The sequence below is a fragment of the Oikopleura dioica genome, chromosome XSR, assembly GCF_907165135.1.
Source record: "Oikopleura dioica chromosome XSR, OKI2018_I68_1.0, whole genome shotgun sequence".
In the NCBI taxonomy this organism is placed as follows: domain Eukaryota; kingdom Metazoa; phylum Chordata; class Appendicularia; order Copelata; family Oikopleuridae; genus Oikopleura; species Oikopleura dioica.
Window position 1 is genome coordinate 4,428,087 of NC_137294.1, and position 24,060 is coordinate 4,452,146.

The window sequence follows — 24,060 nt, forward strand, 5'->3', positions numbered from 1 at the left end:
TAACACTCATCTTAGTACTCTTTGTTGTTACTCTTTGTTTTTTTTCTTTGCTCGTATTGTTTATTGAAAACTACAGGAACGTGAAAGTAACTCGGCAATGATGAATGAAGCGCATCTGCAGTGAATCCGGATAAGTAGACCTAGATTAAGAGACCAGTGAAGTAACTTGAAAAATGGCACTGTAAGAATATTCTTTCGGCAATGATTTGGCTGAATTTATGAGTTTTTTTCCTAGCTGTCTTTGTTGTTGATCGTGAAGGTTGCGCTTAAAAAAATATAAGTCAACTCAACATGAGTTAGAGCGAGTGAAAATGAGTGATGCGATGGAGTTATTAAATACGTTAACTATTCAAATTGAATATCTAACGAATACGAAACAAGATGACTAATGAGATGGATGGTGTTGCGCGATGAGATTGTGGCCTTACCCCTATTTTCCCTAACAATCTGATGAGTTGTCTAGAACTTATTCCGAGCACATTCCTAGAGGAAATATTAGTTAATAACATTTTCTTAAAATTCATATCTTTATTTTGTGATTATAAAAGAATACTTTCCGACAATTCCGTTCAGAAAAACATACCTGAATCCTCAGAGTCGAATCTTTGAGCGGCACGGGCTGGAGCTCTAGCAACAACTTCGTCTTGAAAATCTTCGTCTCGTTTTTCGTCGATGTTTACACTTTCTGCTAACTCCTTTTCGTAAACAGACGGGTGGCGAAGAATGGCACCAGATTTGATTGCTTTCATCATTTCTTTCATCTCCTTTGCGTCCTGTTCCTCCAATCGTTTGCGATTCATGTTTCTCTTCCGCGCAGGTGTTTCCGAGCACTCGGTCATCTTATGCCGGATGAGGTCGGCCTTCGCCGCGTAGTACAGCTTGCAAGTGCCACATCCATACATGCCACGGTGCCACAAGTGCACTTCGCACTCATGGGCAACCATCTCAGAGACAGTGTCTGATCCATGCCCGCAGGTTTCACAGTTGTGTGTCTTTCGCACTTTAATCGTTGGCTGAGTAAAGTAGTCCCAAAACACTTTGGGAGGCTCATCGAACACAACGGGTACTGGCTTCTTGAACACCATTCTACAAATCGACAATTGATTGCTCCGTAGATAGGTTCTAGTTCATTTTTAAAGAAGACAGAATGAATGAAAGCAAATTGTATTAGGGCTGTAGCAGTTGGATGTTGTGAGATTTTTGAGTTGGAAGAGTTAAAGCGATAAGGATGTCTGTGATATCAGGATATAGTACAGCAGGTGATAGGACTTTTATGCTCGGGTTTTCCGTTCAAATGTCTATACGTCATGTCGAGTAGTTTTTGGAATGCTTCGTCTACTCTCTCTCCAGTCTTAGCTGCAAGAAAAACTTGAGGGAGAATATAAGCTAGAATTTTACCGCTAGTTTCGATGTATTTGTCTTTTGCGACTTTCTCCGAAGATTCAGGGTCGACCTTTTTGGCGTATTCGAACCCTTGCTCCTGCGTGACGACTCGATCTGCTTTGAGATCGATCTTATTCGCGCAAATCATTATGGGCACCTTGGTCGAGTTCTTCACTCTTTGAATGTGGTCTCTACAAATCGCGCGTGCATTTTGGGAACAAATAAACGAGTCTTACTTGAAGTTATCAAGGCGATCGAAGGACTTGTCGCACGTCGCCGAGTAGCAGAGCATGAAGCCATCGCCGTTTTGAATGTAGTGGTCTCTGATCGCCTCAAACGACTCTTGTCCGGCTGTGTCTGTTACTTCGAGAAACACTCGTGCTCCTGAAGATGTTGAGCACCATTTGGTATAGCTGTCCTCGATGGTAGGGTCGTAATACTCCGCAAAAGTTCTCTACATATAATTAAAATCTTTTCCTCTTTGGAAGTAGCAACCTGAAAATATCGAATAGTGATGGCGGATTTGCCAACACCTCCTTCTCCGAAGAGAACAAGTCGCAATTTTTCCGTCTTACTCATTTGCCATAATCTGAATTATTTCAATGTTAGTTAACGCCTCGAGAAATTATGCTAGCGTCAATCGCTTTCATTTGAACTTGTTTTTGACCGTTACAAAATGCAGCAATAAATAGCGTTTTCTTTAAGGATCAGCTGTTCGTCTCAGACTTCTCTATACGCGGTTGATATTCTCCCGTTCTAAGTGCCCCAAAGACTGAGCCCGAGTAGTCGTCGTCTTTTGAGAACTGCTCCAAGGCCGCTTTTTGTCTCGCTGTAAGATTCTTTTGAACGTCGAGTTTAACCTAAAAACATTATTCAACGGTCTGAAATCGTAGTATGCTGAATCATTCGTTTGATTTACCAACAATTGATGAGCGTACGTGAACGCCATCAATTTTCGTTTTATGATTTACTATTAAAATTATTTCTCTTCAGCGTAAAGAAGCTTTTCTTTTTGAAATCAATGCGCTCTTGTCTGAAAATTGATGATCTCACCTTTATGAGCATATCGCCGTGCTGGCCGGAAAGTGGGTCTTTGATTCCATGATTCGCCAAGCGCAAAAGCGTCTCTGGTTGAGTGCACTCGGGAATCGTCATACGCATAAAAGTCTCTTCCTGCATTCCGTGTACTCTGATCTGCCCGCCTAGCAGAACTAACACAAAACAATAATACTTTCGCTTTCTTAAAAAAAACTTACGCTTGGAGAGCGGCACTTGCACTGTCTGCATGACATCGAACTTGTCCCGTGAAAAGATTGGATCGGGCATGATTTCGAATGTGACGAAAATGAATTGATCGCCAATCATTAATTTGACCGTCTCATTATCGAACACTCCTTCGGGAATCGCCACCGTCACTGTTTTAATCTTTACGCGGCTTTTAATGATTGAAACTTCAATCGATCATGCTTCTCGCAATGGAATCTACTCATTAATATGTCCAAAGCCGTTTCCTGAACAGTCCAGCCTTTCCCGTAGCAGACTGCACAATTATGCGTTGCAAAGGATCCCTTCCCGTGGCATTTGTGACAGGTCGCTTTCGTCGAGATCGGTCCAGCGCGGATGAACTCTTTGCCCGTTCCGCCGCAGCGTGGACACTGCAGAACATGCGCGTTCGTCGAGTCTAGGTCAGCTCCAGATCCTTGGCACTCGTCGCACTCATCTCTTATCAAGTCTCGAATGGTTTCATTTCCTCAAAAGAAGACAGAAAGAGATGTTCGAGACCTAACCTAAGTCGCACACGCACGCGACGGCTACCACCCCTTGCTGCTTCTTGGAACGTAATTTTGAGCGTTACTTTTTGCGCCGACAAGGGAATGAAATCGGACTGCGTTTGGTTGAAGTTCATTCCTTTGAATTAAAAAAAGGGCTGAACAGTAGAAAAGCCTACCTTTTATCCATTCTGCGTGGGGATTTTTCTCGAAAGGACTGTACTCGTGGAATATTTTTTCGTACTTGTCTTTTGTTTCCTCCGCATAATCATCGTGGCTCGCCGCCTCCCACGCAGCGTCCTGGTCATATTCAGCGCGGGACAGATCATCGCGCAGCACCTTGTAGGCTTCCGACACCTGCTCGAACACTTTCTTCGCCAATGGGTCTGGGTTTGAGTCTGGATGATATTTCCGGGCTAGTTTGTAATATGCCTTTTTGATGTCCGATCGGCTAAAATTGTTTGTTTCTATCACTGATCAAACGTTTAACCGGGTTTTACCTGGCCTGTCTGTTGACTCCCAAGATAGTATAGTAATCCTTGCCTTCTGCTGGATCAGAAGAGTCCTGTCCCCTTCGACTTGCAAATCTGAGAATGCGCCCCGAACATCGCCCGACACCCCTAAGGAGGGTCATATCATCCTCTTAATTCTAGACATAAATTCTTTAATCGTCAGCTTTCGTCGTTTCAGTTTATTATGAAAATTGATCTCGCGGTTAAAAAAATATATTCAGATAACTGTACAGAAGAATAGTGAAGAAATAATGACTCAGTAGCGAAGAATGTCGATTTTATCGTCTTTGAATGCGATTATTTTGCCGAAGATGTCTATCGAAGCGACGCTGTCGTATTTTTCCAGTTCTTTGAGATTATCTTTCAGGGGCCCGTACAGCTTTATGATTCCGTTTCCGTCCGCTACTGCCAGCTCTTGAATCGTAGGAAGATAACGTAGACTAAAAATCGAGTTATTTTTATTCTTCTAAGAAGCAAGCTTACTTCAAAGACATATGGGCAGAGAAGGGAAGTTCAAAGCCCCGTTTGAAGACTTTCTTCATTTCTAGCTTTGGCTTAGATGCTTTGAGTGGATTCTCCGGGAAGTGAAACATCGCCAAGAAGTTAGTGTCGTAAGCAAAGAGAACGAAATCGTTCTCGATAGAAATGGCCAATGGGCAACCGAAGTTGTCGACAGTGCGGATCTTCGATTTCAGTTCAATCTTGTGCCTCGACTTCGAGTAGCGCCAAATACCAACGACAGAATCAAAGTCTGCCGAGAGCACCAACTGCGCGTTGCTGAACAAATGTATTACTAAATCTAAATCAACAATATATTTTACTTCTTTGACCAGTCAATTGCTCGTACAGGGGAGCGATGGCAGTGCTGACAGATCCCCCAATCGTCGTTGGCAAGAACTCGTACGTCGCCGTTGTTGAATCCGACCACAAGTAGTTCTGGGTAGGCCGGGCATGTCTTTAACACCCGCGGTGCGGATGGACATGGAACAACCTGAAAAGAATCTATTAGCGAGCACAAAAGGAAGTGTTCTTACCCTGTCAGGAACGTCTATCTTCACAGGACTTCTCGTAAGATTCCAGTAGCAAAGGCTATCGCCAAAGACAGATATTACAGTCGCTCCAGAGCCAATCGCGGTTACTACGGGTTTATTTTCGTATTCCAGCGAAATGTCATTTTCGAGCATGGAACGGTCTCCCGTCAATCGGTTCACTTTGTTAACTGAGCGGATATTTGCCTAGAAAACCTCAAATAATAACGAATACTCTGGATAAAAAGTACCTCCAATTGTGCGCTAACTCTATTATAAACAGAGAAAAGAAATTTCTGAATTTGATCTTCTGGATATTTGTCCGCCTGCAGCTCGACAGAACAATCGGTCGTTGTCGACGAGTTCTTCACCTTGGAAGAGTTGTTTTTGGCCTCCTTAGTTTTGATTTTGGAAGTCTGGACACGGGCGTTCGCCTTATCCTTCGCCAAGTTCCATTCCGAGCGAAAAGTGGCGCCGATTTGACTGACAGATGAGAACATGTCCAATCTATAAACAAATTCGCTAGCATAAATGGCTACGATCTTTGATTGAAAAAGGTATAACAGAAAAAATCGCTGACATTTTTCATAATGATCTTCTTCAAAATGGCCTTTCTCGAACAGAAAAATTGATAAAATATTAGAGCGCCAAGAGCGTGCGCCCATTGGTTGATGATAATCCCGTCGGAATATCGCGACTGCGGGAATCTTCTAACACAGAAACCCCTCTGAATAAAATATCACAAGGCATCGTTAACTACGAGGGATGCTGATAACTCTCCTAAAGAGTAATAAAAAAACAGCCGCTCTGATTTCTTTACGGATACGGTAAATTATTTATAACGATGAGAATGTACGGTAAATGAAAACGAGTTTATTTTCATCGAGAGATACATCATCAAGTGTTTCACAAAATGAGTTCTTTTGTAAGATCGATTCCTTCGAGCAAGAGGGAGAGCTCAGGAAGTGTGTCATCGTTGCCGGATTGGAAGCATTCTTTCCGGGTCGGAGATGTGTAAAGGAAGACCATTCCATAGAGAGGACCTGGTTCTCGTCGTCTTGGTTTGAGTTGCTTGGTTCGCCGACCCATTTTTAGAAATTGCTTGCTTTTGAGGAAATTCGTAAAGTGAGTTGCATGGCTCGGAGTACCAAAAAACTGCGATAGAAAGGGTGTTTCTTTTTCAGAATTTCTCTCTTGAAAAGAAAAAGGATGAAAAATCAAGCGTTCGAGTCAATCTGTGTTGGGAGTTTCCGACCCATGCAACCCACTTTTTTGACTTTTTGTGTCTTGTTTCGTGTGTGCCGCAGCTGGCAACCTGTATGTCGGAAGTGAAGGCCAATTAAATTCCTGGATTCTAATTACGACAGACTTTGATTACTCATCCTTCACATGCTCTCGGCCTGGATGTTTTGTTTCGCCTCTGAGGTTCTTTATCACTAAAAATAATCGATCATTTTAACGGTTAACATTCGGAAGTTAACTTAGAAAGTAGTTGTTATCCATGCTCTTCGCCTCGTCTCAATTTATCTTTTGGCATTTCCGATCATTTCACAATTTAAAGTCGGAATTCCCACCGGCTCGAAATAATCATTCTCGAAAGCAGGAAAAATCGAAAGTCCCACTTCGGGGCCCATCTCTGAGACCCAGCAGTGGTGAGATTTTCGAGCCGACGGAAGCCGCTAGAGAAACTCTTGCCAGGGTCTGAAAAGTCACAAATTTTGACTGAGCATGAGCACGGCTGAGCATCGGCGTGCACAAATTTGCTGAGCATGATTGAGCACCCGCCTGCTCAGAAATGGTGCAAAAGCAGAAGTTCTTCAGCAAGAGATTATGATTTGGTGTTTAGACGAAACTCGAGTGAGTGAATTATAATCATTATAAAATAAAATGATACACTATCATATAAAATCATTATGATTCTAGCGATATCACGAACTGCCCGACGAAGCCCGACAAAGTTTAATCGTTAGCTGCAAGAAGGATATGTTTGGACACGTTTTTGCCCACGAAGTTTATGGATTTGAGTCAAATCATTTGACAGTCATTTGTGACTGCAAAATAAAATTATTAATCAATATCTCGAAAATCTGTATCGAACTAAAGATAATTTGGAATCAACGATGACATTTGACTCCATTTGAATTTCAGCTCAAAAATTCTAAATTATTGATTTGCATCAAATTCGTAAGAAAATCAACATCATAAGAAACGCTGAACATAAATTTCTGATGTTAATAGAAGTAGCGGGGAGCCTCTAAGAGCCGCTCGATATCTGTCAAATCGACGATCGTGTCCCCGCCGGAAGTGACAACTATGACAAGTGATTGAAAATAGCACATTTATTCCCGGCGTATTAAACATATAAAAATGACAACTGGCAATTACAAACTCCGCTGAAGTTGTAACATGATGGAAGGGTTCTTTGATTTTATCAACTATTTCAAATCGAAGAAATATATTTAACAGCTGTTGAATTTTGATCATATTCTTAAGTTTATGGAATCGAATCCGTCTATAAAAAACCGTAGAGAGGGGTTATCATTCGAGCCTATGATTCGAGCCATCCAATATCTCTAGAATCTGGGCTAGTGGTTAGGGTTCGGAACTAGGAACTCTTAACGGGGGGTCCGGGGGCGAAGCCCCCTGGTTTAGGCCTTAGGTGGGGGGTCCCGGGGGCGTAGGGTTAGGGTTAGGGTTAGGGTTAGGGGCAGCTCGAATGATAACCCCCTACTACCAAAAAAACCTACACGACCCTTGATTCGTACTTAAGTCTCATGGCACTACTCTCTTCTAGTGACTTCTTCAAAAACGCTGAGAACGCTTAAATAGTTGATCAGCAGGTGAAATTCCTCGTTTCAAGTTGTGATAGTGTTATCTATCACTGACCGTGTCGTTGTACACGCGAGTCGTCCTAATTTCTTCCCTAAATAGCCTTCGCCGTCCTGGTGCGTGAGAAAGACTTTGTGAGAAATTCCAAACAATTAAGAAAGTACCCAAAATCTGAGTTGAAAAAAAAATCTGACCACTTGTTGGCGCGATCCAGAGGGCTTCTTTTCTGGACACGCTCTGAAGGAATACTACCCTCGCGACCTAGTTTGTTTATCTGATCATTAGGGGAGGAGGCATACGTACTCAGACTGTTGAGAAAATCAACATCTTCACGAACAGAATCAAGCAGAAAACAAAAAATACAGTTTAAAGAGAATCCAAGAAAAATACGACGCGAGTACCAGGTTGCTGAAAAGTGACAAGGACGCGAGAAAAAGAGCAAGAAGAAGATATAGTCGAGGAAGATCAAAACTCAGACAGAAACCGAGAAGAAACGCACGACTTCTAAGGAAATTACTTTTTTTTCATAAAAATTAACGGAGCTTGATGGAGCTATAGCGAGTGAAGATGAAAACTGCACATTATTTGTGCCATTTATTACTGTCAGGTAACTTGATTGTTCTTAATTAGACGTCACCAAAAAAGTGAATCAATGGGTCAACAAATCAGTTCACTTAGCATTGAACTGAGAGTTCGTTTTTCCATACTGTAGCTTTCAGGTAAAAGGACTTTTGCCGGCAAGTTCACAAAAGGCATCCAAAAGCAAAAATGATAATAAACTCTGCTCTATTAAAAAAATAGACTCTTCGGTTCCCTTCGCCTTCCTCGAGGATGGAAAACTAGGAAATAATTAGTAAACACGAGTTTACTTTTATGAACATTAAAATCACAAATCCTTGGTCATATAGCATTGCATCCCTAACATTTTAAATAGACATATTTCATCGAAAAACGCTATTGAAATCAAGGATGAGAACTTTCTATTTTTAGCAACTTGGGCGATCCAAAATCTACGTGTTACAGAGCTGACGTCAAACTCGCTACAACTGAGCTGGGATAAAGAATCGCAATTCAAAGAATACGAAGTCACATTCAAGCGCTTTTCGAGGGCGAAACCAAAGAAATATGTTATCAAAGAAAATCTGATCCGCTTCCGGCGCACGAAACCAGCAAGGCGGTATTTTCTATCTGTCCAAGGCAACCGCGGTTTATCGTCCTTCCCGATGCTAAAAATAGGTTTTTAAAATGTTTATTCTCAGCTCTGACCTTGTAAAAACAGGATTATGCGATAAAAATAATATTGTGTCCACGCGACCTCGTGAAATTTCCGTGCAAGGTCGCTCTGATTCTTGACAGATTCAGCAAAAATAAGGGAGTGCTAAGACCAGCTCAAATTAAAATGAGCCTTTATTATGTTAATTTTATTACTACCAATATAAAACTACGAAACGTAAAAATCATCCCATGGTGGACGATATCTTTTATAATTTATAAAACTGACATAAACATAAAAATAAATGGAAGATCAACTTAAAACGCGTTAAAAAGGCATTGAACGGGACGGATCGACAGGTTCAATTGGAAAGATAAAAGTTCAAACCCGTAAGTGCATCGTTATAATTAATTTTTTACGTATCTCGATTTTATGGCGAATCTCACATATTAATTAGTGCGTTCACCTGCTGGAAATCCTGTTATTAAAAAGACCACCGAAACGTCAATAGAATTTTCCTTCGCGAAATCGAGTGATCCCAAGTAAGTTGACCATTACTGATCGGAGAGTTTAAAGTTTTAACAATTAATTTGCAAAATAGAAGCTATATTTATTTGCTACGTTTTAGATATAGTTCAATTAATTTTTATTAGTCGCCCTTGAATGGACATTCACGTAACTGGCCGAGAATTTTCGGAAGCTATCTAAATATTTTCAAGCTTGGCGCGTGTAAGAGCTCACACCTCCTGCTCCAAGCCTTCAGAAGGTTCTAGTTTGATTACGCGCCCGATTACTTGTACCCGAACGCGCACTGTCAGGCTGCCTGACAGCACATTGATCTATTACTGTATTGTTGAGGCGTAATGCCAGATGCAGTCTCCCAGGCATCCTTGGGAAAGGAATTCCAAAGTGGGAAAATCCTCGATTTTAGAATTTAGGGTCGAAAACTTGTCTCGTTTTATGTGATTTTGTGTGTCCCCTGCCGGGTAATAGTAAAATTGAATAATACATCCGAATCTCGCCGAGTGCTGCTAGGGACGTCATTTTATTGATAATCCTCACAATCCTCAAGCCAAGTTAATTAAAATTTTTTCTTTTTTTTCACTTTCAAATCTTAAATCACTTGGCACACTTGTCACTTATCTGGTGCTAGGGCGAAAATTTTGAAATTTCATCAGACAATCGAGATCGACACTCAGACTGATTCTTAGATTAAATACAGAGAGAGAGAGAGAATCACAGACAAGGAATTCGCAAAGGCATGAGGAGGGCCTGCTTATGGCTCGTATGGTAAGGCTAGAGAATGATTGAACAGGCGGCAAAGGGGGGTTGATCGATAAGCGGAAAAAAGCGTGAAGTGCGTCCTCACGACGCCAGGCCCGAATGGAATCGACAAACATTCTATTCCGTATTTTGGGCTCGACCTTGACTGACCTAAGAACTTATTTGGTCGTAAGTTGTTAATTCAGTATAAATTCGTATCTGGTCCGTGCAGAAGCAGTCAAAGGCGATGCGATCTCCTTCGAAAAACAGTCACAGACACAGACAATATCATCTTTGACAAATTGCAGCCAGACACAGAGTACAAGATATCAGTGGAAGGAATTTCCAAACTGCCACCAAAATCTGAGCCCAGCTTTTCTCACAGGCGCACGAAACGAGCATATGGAAGTTATCGACCACAAACACCAGTTTCTACCTCCAGGAGGACCTCGTCACGCAATGTAAGTACTGCAAAGTTATATTTATTTTTTTAAAAGCTAATGTTAGAAAAATATAACTTTATGACAAAAATTTCCAGCGTAACCAAGCAGCATCTACTCCATCATCTACATACGGATACCCAATTGTCGACAAGAGCAAGTTTGACCCAGATGCAACAGTGATCAAGGAATGCAAGCGAATCGACCAAACGGACCTTGTAATTTTGATTGATGGTTCCTGGTCGGTGACGCCGACCAACTTTGAGCGGGTGAAGATTTTCCTCAGCGCCCTGCTCAAACATTTTTCGATCGGGCACGATGCTTCTATGATTGGTATTGCCCAGTACTCTGATAACCCGCGTCTCGAGTTCGGTCTCAACGAACACTACGATTTTCCTTCGCTCAACGCCGCTGTCAATCGTATGAAATACAAAGGTGGCAACACTGCTACTGGGAAGGCCCTAACCTTTGCTCTCGACCACGTTTTTGGCCGTTCTTCGAGACCTAATGCTCAAAAGGTCGTTCTGATCATCACTGACGGCGAATCACTGCAAGATACCGTTACCGAGCCAGCTCGCCGTCTTCGAGAAAACGGAGTTGAGATTTTCTCAATCGGTGTTGGTGATGAAATCAATCTTGAAGAGTTGAAAGACATGGCAACTGACCCCGATTCGAACCATGTTTTCCAAGTTGGGGGATACAATGCCATTACGGGAATCACCACTCAAGTACTGAAAGATATCTGTCGAATCAAGGTCCTATGTGCTGAACTTCTGACTCCGTCAAATGGAAGAAAGGACTGCACTAAAAAACAAGCGGTTGTAGGCGTACGTTGCAACTTCGACTGTCATACAGGCTACGATATCCGCGGCTCGACCATGCGTGAATGCCAAGCTGAAGGCGGATGGTCAGGCCAGCAGCCAAATTGCGAACGAAGCACTTGTCCTGAACTCTCTGCGCCACAACATGGTCGACTTAGTTGCACTGAAGGAATTCGAATCGGAAGCCAATGTCGAACTACATGTTTGGAGGGCTACAAATTGCGTGGTTCGAAGACAACTAATTGCCAACTGAACGAGCGATGGTCACATGATTTACCAGTATGTGAGCTTGTCCGTTGCCCTGAGTTGCGAATTTCGCTGAGCCCGCATTTGCGAATGGACTGCACTGAAGGAAACATCTATCGCTCGTCTTGCTCATTCTCTTGTGAAATCGGCTGGGAGCTCCGTGGCGATGACACTCTCGAGTGCGACGCATCTGGAAACTGGAATGGAGACATTCCATTTTGTCAGGAGATCGTCTGTGGGGCGCGAAGTGCCCCGTTGCATGGCCACATTAGCTGCTCAAACCGAGATAAGCACAACTCAAAGTGTTCGTACAGCTGCGACTCGGGCTATGAGCTAATCGGCTCTGATGAAACCGTATGCCAGTCGGACGGACAATGGTCTTATCCAAGTCCAAAGTGTGTGAAAGTGTCATGCGGTCCTTTGGTCGCACCCGAAAATGGACGTTTAGAATGCTCCGGCACAGATGCGCTTTTTGGCACCGAATGCGAGGCCATTTGTAATGAAGGAAATGATTTTAAAACAGTTGATTCTCTATCTATTCGATTCAAATGTAATGTTTTAGTTTTATAACCATTAAAAGGATTTAAACTAACATCTGGCTCGAAGATCCGAAAATGTCTTCCTGACACGACTTGGTCTGGAACTCCTGCCCAATGCTCGCAAATTGTTTGCCCACTGCTTGACTCTCCTGATCACGGACGACGACTATGCTCGAATGCGAACAATTACGGAAGTCGATGTCGATTTGCTTGCCAAGTCGGTTACGACTTTACCGGAACAGAAATCAGAGTGTGTCAAGAAGACGGCACCTGGAGTGGTGAGCTCGCCAAGTGCTCTATCAAGGCCCGTTTTATGATTTTCAGCATAATTAACTACATTATATTATATATAATTTATATATCTCTCGATTCAAAACTCTTTTTTAGTAACTTAAAGTTTTTTTACTTCCACCAAGAAAGAGTTCACAAAATAATCGCAAACGTAAAACTCTTTGAAGGAATGCATTGAAGTTCCAAAGCCACTTTCTGGAGATGCTGACTGCTCGAACGGCAACCGTTTTAACTCGCTTTGTCGATACAACTGCGATGCTGGCTTCAATCTTGAGGGCGCGCGGGAGAACTTCTGTGGTTCAGGGCGGCGGGCTCAACGTTTTAATTAAACTAGGTTATCACATGTGCGCGAGTGATTTTTGACAGGCTGGTTAGCCTCCACACAGATGGTCAGTGGTCGGTATCTCAAGCACCAGACTGCATTGTCGGCCAATGTGCTCCCCTCGATCCTCCAACTTTTGGCGAGATTAACTGCTCAGATGACAACAGAGTTGGCTCTAAATGCGAATTCGCTTGTAACGAAGGCTACGAAATTTTCGGCGACGAGGTTCGCATCTGCGAAGACACTCACCTCTGGTCTGGACTCAAGCTAAAGGATCAAATAGTTTCACGATGAAATCTTTTTTTTATGAATAACAGGACTATCCTTACTACAGCCAAAATGTACGCCTACAGAATGCCCTATTCTGTCTTCTCCCAAAAACGGTGTTGTTTTATGCACTGCTGATCGAGCATATCGCTCGATTTGTCAGTTCAAATGCAACGACGGCTACTCCTTAATCGGAAACAGGTACGTAATGAGTCTTAGTGCTCCAAGTAAAGAGCGCTCTAGTTTGATGGAATGCACGGCTACCAAGAAGTGGAATCCCGAGGAAGCGCCAATTTGCGTCGAAATTGTCTGTCCAATTATGCCCAAGCTGGAAAACGGAAATACAAAATGCTCAGATGAGAATCGTCATCAATCAGTTTGCAGATTCGTTTGTGGCGAAGGTAATTCCAACCTTGCTAGAAAGAATTAGGTTAAACTGGGAGGCAGATTTCGAATATACCATATTTACAATTTTTATGTTGTAGATAAGGGCATTTTTAAATAAACTTTGAGGATACCGACTGAAGGGCTCACGTTCTTCAATCTGCTCCACTGATGGAAAGTGGTCTGCTGAAATGCCAGTTTGTGAGGAAATCGTGTGTGACGAACTTCCAACTCCACAAGACGGATCCAAGGACTGTTCAGGCGATAAATTTGGCGAAAAGTGCTTGTTTTCTTGTGATACTGGATTCGATCTTTCTGGTTCCGAAGAGCGAACATGCCAGGCCGATGGAACATGGACCGGTGTCCCTGTTCACTGCACCAAAGCCACTTGTGGTCTTCTGCCCAAGGTATTTTTTAAATGCTTAAAGGGTTGAATACATTAATTCTAGCCCCGCCATGGATCCGTACAGTGCTCCGCTGGTGGCGATTTTGGCTCGGTTTGCTCTTTTACTTGCGATTCCGGTTATTCTCTTGTTGGATCCAAAACAAGAACGTGTGAGGCCGACCACGCTTGGTCCGGGTCTCAGCCTTATTGTCTTCAAGTCACGTGTTCTGTTCTTGTCCCACCTGCAAATGGATACCTTTCATGCTCAGCCGGAAATTTGTTCAACTCAATCTGTACCTTTAGTTGCAAAACTGGATTCAATCTTCAGGTAGGGTCCAAAACATTTTTTAACTCTTGTAAAAGGAAATGTTTGCAACCCTTTTTCTCAGGGTAACAATGAAGCAAAATGCGGGCTGAAAGGAGAATGGGATAATTCTCCTCCAACTTGCTCGATTATGTCCTGCCCACCTGCTGTGGAACTGGATCATGGACGAAGTCGATGTTCAGACGGATCAAACTACGGCTCTCGTTGCAGCTATTCCTGCAATCTCGGTTATGAGCTGGAAGGCTCGTCAAGTCGCGAGTGCTTGGATATTGGTTGGTCCGGTGAAAGTCCATTTTGCTCGCTCATCAGATGTCCTCGACATCCAGTTCCTGATAACGGAAAGATGTCTTGTACAAATAGGCATGGTGATAAATTATTTCTTTTCAAATGACCAACTACTATATCAATGAGATTTAACGTGTCTCTTTTTTCAATTTTTCACACCATAAATAGGAACAAATACGACTCCGAATGCAGTTTCAGCTGCGATCCAGGGTACAACCTTCTCGGTCCAAACGAACGAAAATGTGGCGCAGACCACAAATGGTCTGGTTCTCGGGAACCAATGTGCGAACTTATCCGCTGCTCGACTCTGGACGCACCTTTCCACGGAACAATTAACTGTGCAAATTCGGACTTTTATGGCTCAGAATGCGAGTTCCACTGCGAAACTGGCTATGAGCTTATTGGCTCTGATGTTAGAACGTGTGGTGTTAATCAGGTAAGATAAATACTAAAAGAGGGGAAGGAATACTTTTAATCAGATTTCATAACTGCAGTTGTGAACAAGTTTTATTGTTCAAGTCAACTAAAAATAAAAATTTATAAAGAGTATCATTTTTAACAGTTTCTTCGTCTGGTTGGAATCAACATAAAATAGTTCTAAAATAAGCCTGAGAGTCTTTCTGAGCTCATCAATCAGAGTTAGCTCATCAAAAAGTTCACTGTCGTTTAGAACTGGTCTGGCGTTCACCCAATTTGTCAGCCTATAACATGTGGTGAGCTGACTTCCCCACAGCACGGCTCCATTCTTTGCTCTAACGCGGACGGCTACGGTAGCAGTTGCAAGTTTTTCTGCGATCTTGGCTACTCGCTCGAAGGCAGTAAAGACCGAGAATGTACAGCGAAGGGTAAATGGACAGGGGAGCAGCCACAGTGCATTGAAGTCAGATGTGGACAAATGGAATCGCTTCATCACGGAAAAACAGTTTGTACAGATGAGGATATGTTCAGCTCAGGAAAGTGATGAAATTTGAACAACTTAACGAATTTTCTTATCGACTGTTATGATACATATTTGGATAGATTTGAAAAAAATATGATCAACTGAAAAGTTTGCACGAACGAGTGTGACTCTGGATTCCAGTTGACCGGCTCGCGAGTTCGAATCTGCGAATCAAGCGGTACCTGGTCTGGCCGCGTCGCCAAGTGTGTCGAGGTTTCTTGTCCGCCAATCGAACTTGAGCCTCATACCTCTGCTTCCGGCTCGTGCGCTGTCCAGCCACAAAATTACGGTCGAGTTTGCACCTTTTTCCCCGACTCTGGATGGGAACTGGTTGGTGCTAGACAGGTTCTTTGCCAAGGTTTGACAATTAATCAAACGCAAAATAATAAATAAAATGCAGGTTCTGGGCGATGGTCTGAGATTCCACCTACCGCCGAGTTGGTCAAATGTGGTGATTTGGGAAACATTGCTCATGGCGCCGTGAGCTGTAGCTTTGGTTCTACTTTTGGTTCTGTCTGCTCTTATAAATGCGATCTCGGATATACACCTATTGGTTCAACAGAAATTAAGGTGATAACACAACATTTCTGAAAGTATTTAAATGTACAACTGATTAGTGCGGAAGAGATCGTTCATGGGACGATTTCCCGCCTTTCTGCCAAATTAATCGGTGCGAGCCACTGACTGAACCTTCGAATGGACGCATGTTCTGCGTAGCTGACAACACATTCGGCTCCGAGTGTGCAATGTCGTGCAATATGGGATACATGCTTCGAGGGTCCTCTTCTCGAACCTGCGGCGCCGATCAAAAGTGGTCAGGCGAACCCGCAGAGTGCGTCGCGGTGCAATGTGAAGCCATTCACGAACCAGGTGAGACGATGCTAGTTTAGGGCTTTTACTTAGATTCTTTCAGAATACGGAACTATGATTTGCTCGAAGAACAGGAATTTCGGCTCAATCTGCACGATCAATTGCGACAGTGGCTATGACTTAATCGGACCAAGGCAGCGAGCTTGTGGCGCAGAAGGCCGCTGGTCTGGTTTGCCACCAACTTGCGAATTGATCCACTGTGGACCGACGACTTCTCCTCAACACGGAAATGTTACCTGTTCCATGTTCGATCAGTTCGGCTCGCAGTGCCAGTATGAGTGTAATGAAGGAATCGGTTTATAATGTGATGCAATACTAGTTCTTATAAGCCAAGTCTTTTGAATCGTATTTAAACTCTGTAAAGGTTACAAACTCGTTGGCTCAAATAGCCGAGTGTGCCAAGAATCAGGTGCTTGGACCGGAATTCAACCAGTATGTGAGTTGGTTCAATGTAGACCACTTGCCTCGCCCGAAAATGCGTTTGTTGCCTGTTCATCTGGAAATGACTACAACTCACGATGCCGTTACGTTTGCACGGTCGGATTTGAGCTTGTTGGTTCGGATAACAGAGTGTGCCAAGCGAATGGACGCTGGACAGGAGATAGACCTTATTGCGAACAGGTAACTAGTTATTGAAAGTCAGCAAAAAAATGTAAATAAATGGAGAGAATTTTATTATTTTAAGTTTCATATCGAAATAGCAAAAAAGCAAGAAATGTTTTCATAAATTCGCTTAGATGTCGTCCAACGTGGGAATGGTAATCTAATCTCGTCTTTTTTTAAGATTACATGTGGTGTGCTGTCCGATATCCCTAGAGGTCGCATAGTGTGCGCTGATGAGGATCGCTACAATTCCGAGTGCGCGTACAAATGCAATTCTGGCTTCTCGATATACGGATCTACGACTCGTCGCTGCCTCGAAACTGGAAAATGGTCGGGCTCGGTTCCAGAGTGTCACCGAGTCAGTTGTCCAGCGCTTCTGCCTCCAGATCACGGTTCGATGAAGTGCAACCAAGAAAGCCATCACAATTCCACTTGTTCAATTACATGCGATACTTGCTTTACTCTGGTCGGATCAACGGCTAGGCGATGTCGCGCTGATGGTCTTTGGTCGGGAGAAGAACCACTTTGTCAGAGGTATTTTGAATCTGTAGGGCATATTTTAATACTTCAGATCTCAATGCACACCTTTGTTGAATCCGTTGAATGGAAAGAAGCATTGTTCGATGGGCGACGAGTGTGGATCAGAGTGTAGTTTTAGCTGTCTACCGGGATTCAGCATGTCTGGAAACGATACGAGAACATGTACAGCCGACGGCGGATGGACCGGAACAACGCCGAAATGCATTCGCGAAAGTTGTATTCCGATGAACCCTGATCCGGAACTGACGATGACATGTTCTGACGACAATAAAGTCGGGTCTAATTGCACCTTTACTTGTCCTCCAGACCAGGTAACTGTCGATTCCGTTCTTAGCTTTCAATAAAAATGCAATAGAATTTGATCGGCTCCAAATGGCGAGAATGCACCTCCACAGGACAATGGACGAACACGCTTCCAGTCTGTCGTCAATGCTCCCACCTCAAATCAGACTTAGTCTTTATCATCGATGGCTCCTGGTCTGTAGGAAACGAAAACTTTAGAAAAGCGAAAGATTTCATGAAGTCCCTCGGTAATCAACAATTTCATTTCTTTATTTAAAATCGTGCTACGTTTAGTGAATCCGTTTGAAATCGGCTGGGACTACACACGAGTCGCCGTGCTTCAGTACTCGGATGATCCAAGAATCGAGTTCTATCTTAAAGACTATCAGGATAAGACGACACTTTTGAATGCAATCGATGCCATAACATACAAAGGTGCGTAGTCCGACCTGAATTATATTTAACAACACTTTATTCAAGGTGGAAACACAAGGACTGGAGAGGCTATTCGGTATATGATGGGGCACATTTTCTCTGTCGAAGCTGGCTCACGGCCGTACGTCAAAAAACATATGGTTTTACTTACTGATGGACAGTCTCAGGCAATTTTAAATATATAAAATCTTTGGTTACATAATATTAGGATGATGTGGGAGCACCAGCCCGCGCAGCAAAGAATTTCAACATTCGAACATTCGCGATCGGAGTCGGTCAAGCAATCGAGGATGAGCTGAAGCTCGTGGCAACTCCACCATTTTCGTAAGTAGAGGAAACGTTAGCATGTCAAATGCCAGCGCATAACATGACGAGTTGACAGCTGATTTCACGAATTATGCCCTGACGAAATATCATTTAGAGACACTCTTTACCATGTCGAAGATTATGATGGAATTCGCCATTTGCAAGATACGCTTGCGTTTAAGTTCTGCGAAGATCTTGGTAAGATAAGTTGGAAAACAAAATTTACTTTTTTGTAGAGCCACAAATGAACGCAGCAATGACTGGCGGCTACGGCGGAGAATGTGTGTGCCCAGCGGGTCCCCTTGGTCCTCAAGGTCCAGAAGGACCGGCCGGCCAGCCTGTAAGTAGAGCATCTCCCGGCGCTTGGAAAACGCATTTTTAGGGCCGCCCGGGTCCGCCTGGTGTTCCTGGTTTGATGCCACCTAGTTCTCTGGACAAGGAAGACGTCATCGAGCTTTGCCGGCAAGTTTCGACGAACGTGTTCCGTCGCTCGCGAGCTCAAAGTGCAGCAGTAGCAGCTAACAGCGGCAGCCGACGCCAGTCATTAAACAACCGCCGTCGCCCAAATAATAGAAATTAACAGAAAGATCTTCCCTTCTTAAGTTCACGAAAAACAACAACCAACCGCCAAAAGTTTCCAATATACGAATATATCGATACTAAAATAATTCAATACTTTGTATAGTTACCATTCTCATGATCCATCGACACTATCCGAGCGAAACGATTCCATTGTATAATATCTGTGAAAAAATGAAATAAAATGCTTCTCACTTCAATTTCAAGCCTTCTATTTATGACTGGTATTGCCGTCATTATTTAATTTCGCAATGACATGAAGTTATTTCAGTAATTTGCTTTTTTAAAAGAAAAAATACGATAAGGCCCGTTTTGGGTTGTTATCAGTCCTCAGAGAGGTGGCGGGGCTTACAGGTGATGAGAGTGGCGAGGCGCGGCCCTTTCTCTCTTCTGGTGGTGGCGTTGCAGGAGAGAACGTGTGGTGCTCGGGAGTCAGAATTACGCGAATCACCGCAAGAACACAGAGAATCAAGAATTACTTCCGATTTTTCGACAAAAATGTTGATTCCCATCAACTCTTGATTCGATTTTTAGTGGCACAAAAGTTAGAGATAATTTTGACGAAACAAGAGAGATTAAAAAAAAAGAGAAACTGAAGAAGAAAAAGACAGGTGGAAGTATCCATGAAGCTAGGCTATTTGGTGGCCTCGCTCAACCTCGTCGACGCACAGAAAAGTCCGATAGTTGGAGAATGGGGAGAATGGTCTCAGTGTGATGCGCCCTGTGGAGTCGGTGAAAGAGTAAGTTTTTTCTGTTTGAAAAGGGAGCTGGAACAAGGGTATTTTAGCGACGTGAACGAAGATGTCTTATAACGAATTTTCGGCGCTGCAATAAGCAGCCCGGTGGGTTAGTTGAAGTAGAAGACTGTAATACGGAGGAATGCACAGGGGATCCGTATTGGTCAAATTGGTCGGAAAAGAACAAGTGCTCTGAGACTTGCGGCGGTGGAACTCAGTCGCGCTTCAGATATTGCATCGGCGGTGAAGCAGGCGATGTTGGTTGCGAAGGAATCTCAGAAGAGGTCACTCCTTGCGCGACAGAGCTTTGTCCAGGCGATTTGTGCAAGGACTCGTTTTTCGATGTGGCCATCCTTATTGAAGCGAATACCGCATCACTTTCATACAATCCCCAAATCAAGTCATTTTTGAAGAATTTAATCGGAAGTTACAAAGCGATTTCTTCCAATGACGCTAGACTTTGCTTGATGAGGTTTTCTTCTTGGCCAGAGATCTTGAACACCTTTGACGAAATCGAAAGCTATGGGGATGCAGTGGAAATTATTGATTCAATACCTTTTTATGGAAAAGACGCCGACTTGGCGGCTGCTCTTTTTGCACTCCAAGACGAGTGTTTCGATCTTTCAACAGGATGGCGAGGAACAGAATTAAACAACAACGGAGTCGCCAGTCAGACCATCATCATCACTTCATCGAACAGCACAATCAATCAAATTGACACCATCAGATTGAAGAAAAAGTCACAGCGTATATTTGCAATTACTCTTGGAGATTCGAGTATAGAAAATGTCGAGCTGCTCGTTTCCGATCCTGTCGAGGAGAATTACTTCGAAGGCGCTTTTTTAGACGACGTATTGGCTGAAGCGATCGTGCAACGTCAATGCTCAAATGAGCTCTTCCCAGATCAATGTTACAGTAATTCCGGAAGAGGGTCATGCGATGGTGAGTGTTTCACGCAGTACAATGGAGTGCGTTGCACCTGTCCCAAAGGCACGTTTTTACTCGAGGATGGAGCCACTTGTGAAGACATAGACGAGTGCGCCACGGGAACTCATGACTGTCTTGATCATCAGACTTGTTCTAATTCATTCGGCGGCTTTCGATGCGGCACAATCATGCACGACTGCCCTGCTGGCTTTCCTTGCTCACATGGATGCGGTGGCGGGGGTGGCATTGGTGGAGCTCTCTCAATATTTGAAATGGAAATCGGTCAAAGTTCTCCCTGCACTTGTCCTTTTGGAATGGTTCTTGGACCGGACAATTTAACCTGCATGGATCAGGATTCGGTTTGAATTTTCATGCCTGCGATTTAAGGGGGTAGAAACAGCTTTTTTCGAAAAAGGCGATTTTTGAACAGCGCCCAAGCTCAGCCAACCTTAGATTTTTAAATTCTCTCTTCGATTTAAGTTAGATCTATCTTAGATCTAAAAGCATCTGTTTTTAAATTTTTTTTTTGTTTAGCCAGTTTAGCGCTATAGAGCGAAACATCAACCCATCTCGTCGAAAATCCCGATTTTCGCCAATTTTTAAACAAGATTATCTCGAGTCACATGACTAGCCGAGAATTTTCTATATCATTATAAGATAGTTTAACCCTTTTTCTAGGAGCATCTACAACGAAATTTGTGTGATCATAAAAAATGATAATGTTGAGAGTCCGATTGAAACTTCTGTCTCAAATTTTCAAAATTTTGAATTTGAAACACAATTTTTTTGTGATACCCTTAAGTCATCGTCCTACCTTAATTATTCACGATGATCATTTGATCCAAATGAAACAATCTAATCGGCGTTCAACCCTTTATTTAACGATTTTAGTCCTCGATAAATTTCGAAAGTCCCAAATTTGCCCCAAAACTCCAATTTTAAATGCAATTTTAAGGACTTTCTAACAAAGTAAGGGGGTAATTTTTGATAGCATTTTTATTCTTTATGTCCTAGGCTTTCAGAATTTTAGAAAAAATCTCTCAGTTTCCATCTTTGGCAAAAGCTGTTTCTACCCCCTTAACAATAAAGCCAAACAAGTAGATTCTAGATTCTGAATAATATTTGTTTTGAATTAACGACCAAACCCAAAAAAGATTCCGATCTTTCTCTTGGATGAGTGCAAGAATAATAACGGAGGATGTTCTCATATTTGCCGAGATCTCGACGATGGTTTTGTATGCGAGTGTCCTGAAGAACTTGGACTATCTGACGACGGCCTAACTTGCGTATCTATTTGCTATACGTGTGAAAACGCAGCAGACCTAACAGAGTGTCAACAGACAGAATTATGTCCTTCTTCGACGACTCCATGTGTAACGAAAATAAGCAGCGGTGAAAATGGAGCAAGCCTGATCTCGAAGGGTTGCGAGAGCACTGAACGCTGCATCAAAGATGGAAGCGACAAGCCTGTTAATTTTTGGACATCTCCGAAATGTGAAGGTGACACGTGCGACTGTTGCTGCTATGATAGCTTCTGCAACACCGGAGCCGACTGCGCTGCTGCTAGATCACCTTTTTTAGCCTGCCCTGAACGACCTCAATCGGATCTCGTAAGCTTATTGCAAGAAAAAAACTAGACGCACAAGTTAATGACTCTGAATGATTCAATAACTTTTTTGTATTTAAATTTTCGAGTTTATTATTTGGCACAAATTTTAGAAAGTTTTTGGAATTCCCTTTTTTTGGAGAAAGTTTTTGGAATTCCCTTTTTCGGGAAAAGTTTTTGGAATTCCCTTTCTGGACTTCTTTTTCGAAGAGGCGCTATCCCTTCTGGGACAATGTTTATTTTATCTGTCCCTGCGCTCAATCGTTCGAGAAATTTGTATTCTCGCCTGAAAATTTAATGAAACGTATACTTTTAATTTCAATAGATTTACCTTTAAAATCGCTTGTTTCGGACTCATCCTTCCCTACTTTTGAATTTTCGGGAATGTTGAATTTTGATAAACAAGGTCGGCATTGGGACCTGTTCTAGAGATTGGCCAAAATTTTTTGAATAACGAAATTTGTCATTCCAATTCATTTATTTCTTTCAAATTCAACCGAATAAACTGATTCAAGTTTGATGTTTCATGCACTGGAAGTTTTGTCGGAGATGTGTGCTCATATAAATGCGAAGATGGACTCTCTCCAAACACGCCTGGGCTTCTCAGCTGCTCCATTGATGAGGCCAGGGAATGACATAAATAGAATACGGCAAAATTTTTTTTTTGTTTTTATGGAATTGAATCATGTTGACAATACAGGAAATCAAATAGTCATCTCTTCTCAGTCGACTGGTGAAGCAGTTTGGATGGGAGAAGAACCAACTGCATGTAATGATGTTAATGAATGTCTTGTCGGAAATGGAAAGTGTCAGCAAAAATGCGTGAATAGACCAAGCGGCTTCAAATGTGAATGCTACGACGATTACGATCCGCAAAGAGACGCAAAGTACGACCTCGTATTTATTGTAGATCGCAGTGACACAACGCCCGTGGAATACCTCGACGCATACAAAGATTTCATGAGAACGATCGTGATGGATAGACCTGTTGGTAACGACTTCGTTCGCGTGGCTATTTTATCGTACGCTTCTGATGTCAAATTTGAAGCGACTTTGGAAGAAAATAACTCACTAGATGCGATCTTGAACGTAATAGACAGCCTGGAAATCTCTGGAGTCGGTCGCAAAACTGCTAACGCAGTGGAATTTCTTCTTGATCAGGTAGACCGCCAAGGTCGTGAACATATTCCCATGGTATCAATTTTACTGACATCTGGCGTCTCGGATGAGGATCGTCTCAAAGTTATCCTCGCTGGATGGCGAGTTCAGGCGGCCACTTGGTGTAACGCATATTCTCTTGGCATCGGGCCATACATTAGCGAGGAGGAGATGTTCTTGCTCAGTGGGGACCTTCAGCATTACCAAATTATAAGCTCTCCTGATCTGCTAAGCGACGTTCCGAATCTTCCACCTCTAGACGAGTATCTCGATATATTCTTTCCAGGGGACTACACTCTCCTTGCTGATGGCATCTCTTGTAACATCGATGAATGTGCCTCTGGTCTCCACGGATGCTCTTACCAATGTCAAGACTTTCCTAATGGATACAGATGCCTTTGCCCACCAGGTGCTATTCTAGGCCAGGATGGTAAAACCTGCGACGCTGATTACTGTGTTACTGCTGGTTGCGAATATGGATGCGTTTCTCGAAGTGGAACTTTCAATTGCATTTGTCCTCAAGGAAAACAGTTGAGTTACGACGGTAAAACGTGCGAAGACCTTGATGAATGCCGACAGTTCAACGGCGGATGCTCGCACGGCTGTCAAAATACTAATCCGAGTTACAAATGCACCTGCCCAGAAGGGATGGTTATTTCTCAAGACATGAGGACATGCAAGGTTAATATTTGCCTGCAAAAGAACTGCGAGCAAGGTTGTTCTCCTCAGGACATGGTTTATTTCTATTCAGCCGTTAAAATCTCTAGTTAGCTCG

The 24,060-nt window shown here is 43.0% G+C and overlaps 7 protein-coding genes across 8 annotated transcripts; 3 read left to right on the forward strand and 4 right to left on the reverse strand.

Moving 5' to 3' along the window:
• Window positions 1–51: 51 nt before the first annotated feature.
• LOC145707529 (uncharacterized) lies at window positions 52–1,099 on the reverse strand. 2 transcript variants are annotated; one of them, XM_081785069.1, is made up of 3 exons: window positions 584–1,099; window positions 429–483; window positions 124–265 (listed from the first exon to the last, which is right to left on the reverse strand). In XM_081785069.1, the coding sequence occupies exons 1-2, from the start codon at window positions 1,083–1,085 to the stop codon at window positions 467–469; spliced, it is 519 nt and encodes a 172-aa protein (XP_081641195.1). In that variant the 5' UTR covers window positions 1,086–1,099; the 3' UTR covers window positions 124–265; window positions 429–466. The 2 variants fall into 2 exon arrangements, with proteins under 2 accessions (XP_081641194.1, XP_081641195.1); XM_081785068.1 differs by lacking the exon at window positions 429–483 and having other exon boundaries at window positions 52–265.
• Window positions 1,100–1,112: 13 nt separating this feature from the next.
• Window positions 1,113–1,992, reverse strand: LOC145707531 (ras-like protein rasG). The gene is made up of 4 exons (XM_081785070.1): window positions 1,879–1,992; window positions 1,620–1,837; window positions 1,399–1,574; window positions 1,113–1,356 (listed from the first exon to the last, which is right to left on the reverse strand). The coding sequence occupies exons 1-4, from the start codon at window positions 1,960–1,962 to the stop codon at window positions 1,241–1,243; spliced, it is 594 nt and encodes a 197-aa protein (XP_081641196.1). The 5' UTR covers window positions 1,963–1,992; the 3' UTR covers window positions 1,113–1,240.
• A 5-nt stretch (window positions 1,993–1,997) lies between these two features.
• Window positions 1,998–3,797, reverse strand: LOC145707526 (dnaJ homolog subfamily A member 3, mitochondrial-like). Its single transcript, XM_081785065.1, has 7 exons — window positions 3,653–3,797; window positions 3,332–3,603; window positions 3,171–3,291; window positions 2,895–3,105; window positions 2,640–2,808; window positions 2,437–2,594; window positions 1,998–2,243 (listed from the first exon to the last, which is right to left on the reverse strand). Exons 1-7 carry the CDS (start codon window positions 3,784–3,786, stop codon window positions 2,091–2,093), a joined length of 1,218 nt encoding a protein of 405 aa, XP_081641191.1. The 5' UTR covers window positions 3,787–3,797; the 3' UTR covers window positions 1,998–2,090.
• Window positions 3,798–3,834: 37 nt separating this feature from the next.
• LOC145707949 (uncharacterized) lies at window positions 3,835–5,229 on the reverse strand. Its single transcript, XM_081785544.1, has 5 exons — window positions 4,944–5,229; window positions 4,699–4,899; window positions 4,486–4,655; window positions 4,148–4,441; window positions 3,835–4,104 (listed from the first exon to the last, which is right to left on the reverse strand). Exons 1-5 carry the CDS (start codon window positions 5,190–5,192, stop codon window positions 3,921–3,923), a joined length of 1,098 nt encoding a protein of 365 aa, XP_081641670.1. The 5' UTR covers window positions 5,193–5,229; the 3' UTR covers window positions 3,835–3,920.
• Window positions 5,230–9,878: 4,649 nt separating this feature from the next.
• LOC145708885 (sushi, von Willebrand factor type A, EGF and pentraxin domain-containing protein 1-like) lies at window positions 9,879–19,026 on the forward strand. The gene is made up of 27 exons (XM_081786584.1): window positions 9,879–10,024; window positions 10,204–10,458; window positions 10,536–12,012; window positions 12,085–12,347; window positions 12,502–12,631; window positions 12,688–12,938; window positions 12,991–13,124; window positions 13,167–13,324; window positions 13,437–13,714; window positions 13,757–14,020; window positions 14,082–14,377; window positions 14,471–14,738; window positions 14,973–15,261; window positions 15,352–15,600; window positions 15,643–15,812; window positions 15,860–16,112; window positions 16,156–16,407; window positions 16,477–16,733; window positions 16,897–17,249; window positions 17,287–17,566; window positions 17,611–17,785; window positions 17,832–17,972; window positions 18,018–18,139; window positions 18,181–18,296; window positions 18,394–18,476; window positions 18,515–18,618; window positions 18,661–19,026. Exons 1-27 carry the CDS (start codon window positions 10,013–10,015, stop codon window positions 18,856–18,858), a joined length of 6,828 nt encoding a protein of 2,275 aa, XP_081642710.1. The 5' UTR covers window positions 9,879–10,012; the 3' UTR covers window positions 18,859–19,026.
• Window positions 19,027–19,326: 300 nt separating this feature from the next.
• LOC145708886 (uncharacterized) lies at window positions 19,327–20,886 on the forward strand. Its single transcript, XM_081786585.1, has 2 exons — window positions 19,327–19,597; window positions 19,645–20,886. The coding sequence occupies exons 1-2, from the start codon at window positions 19,481–19,483 to the stop codon at window positions 20,884–20,886; spliced, it is 1,359 nt and encodes a 452-aa protein (XP_081642711.1). The 5' UTR covers window positions 19,327–19,480.
• Window positions 20,887–22,857: 1,971 nt separating this feature from the next.
• LOC145708887 (matrilin-1-like) lies at window positions 22,858–24,056 on the forward strand. The gene has a single exon (XM_081786586.1). The coding sequence runs from the start codon at window positions 22,875–22,877 to the stop codon at window positions 24,054–24,056; it is 1,182 nt and encodes a 393-aa protein (XP_081642712.1). The 5' UTR covers window positions 22,858–22,874.
• Window positions 24,057–24,060: the final 4 nt, after the last annotated feature.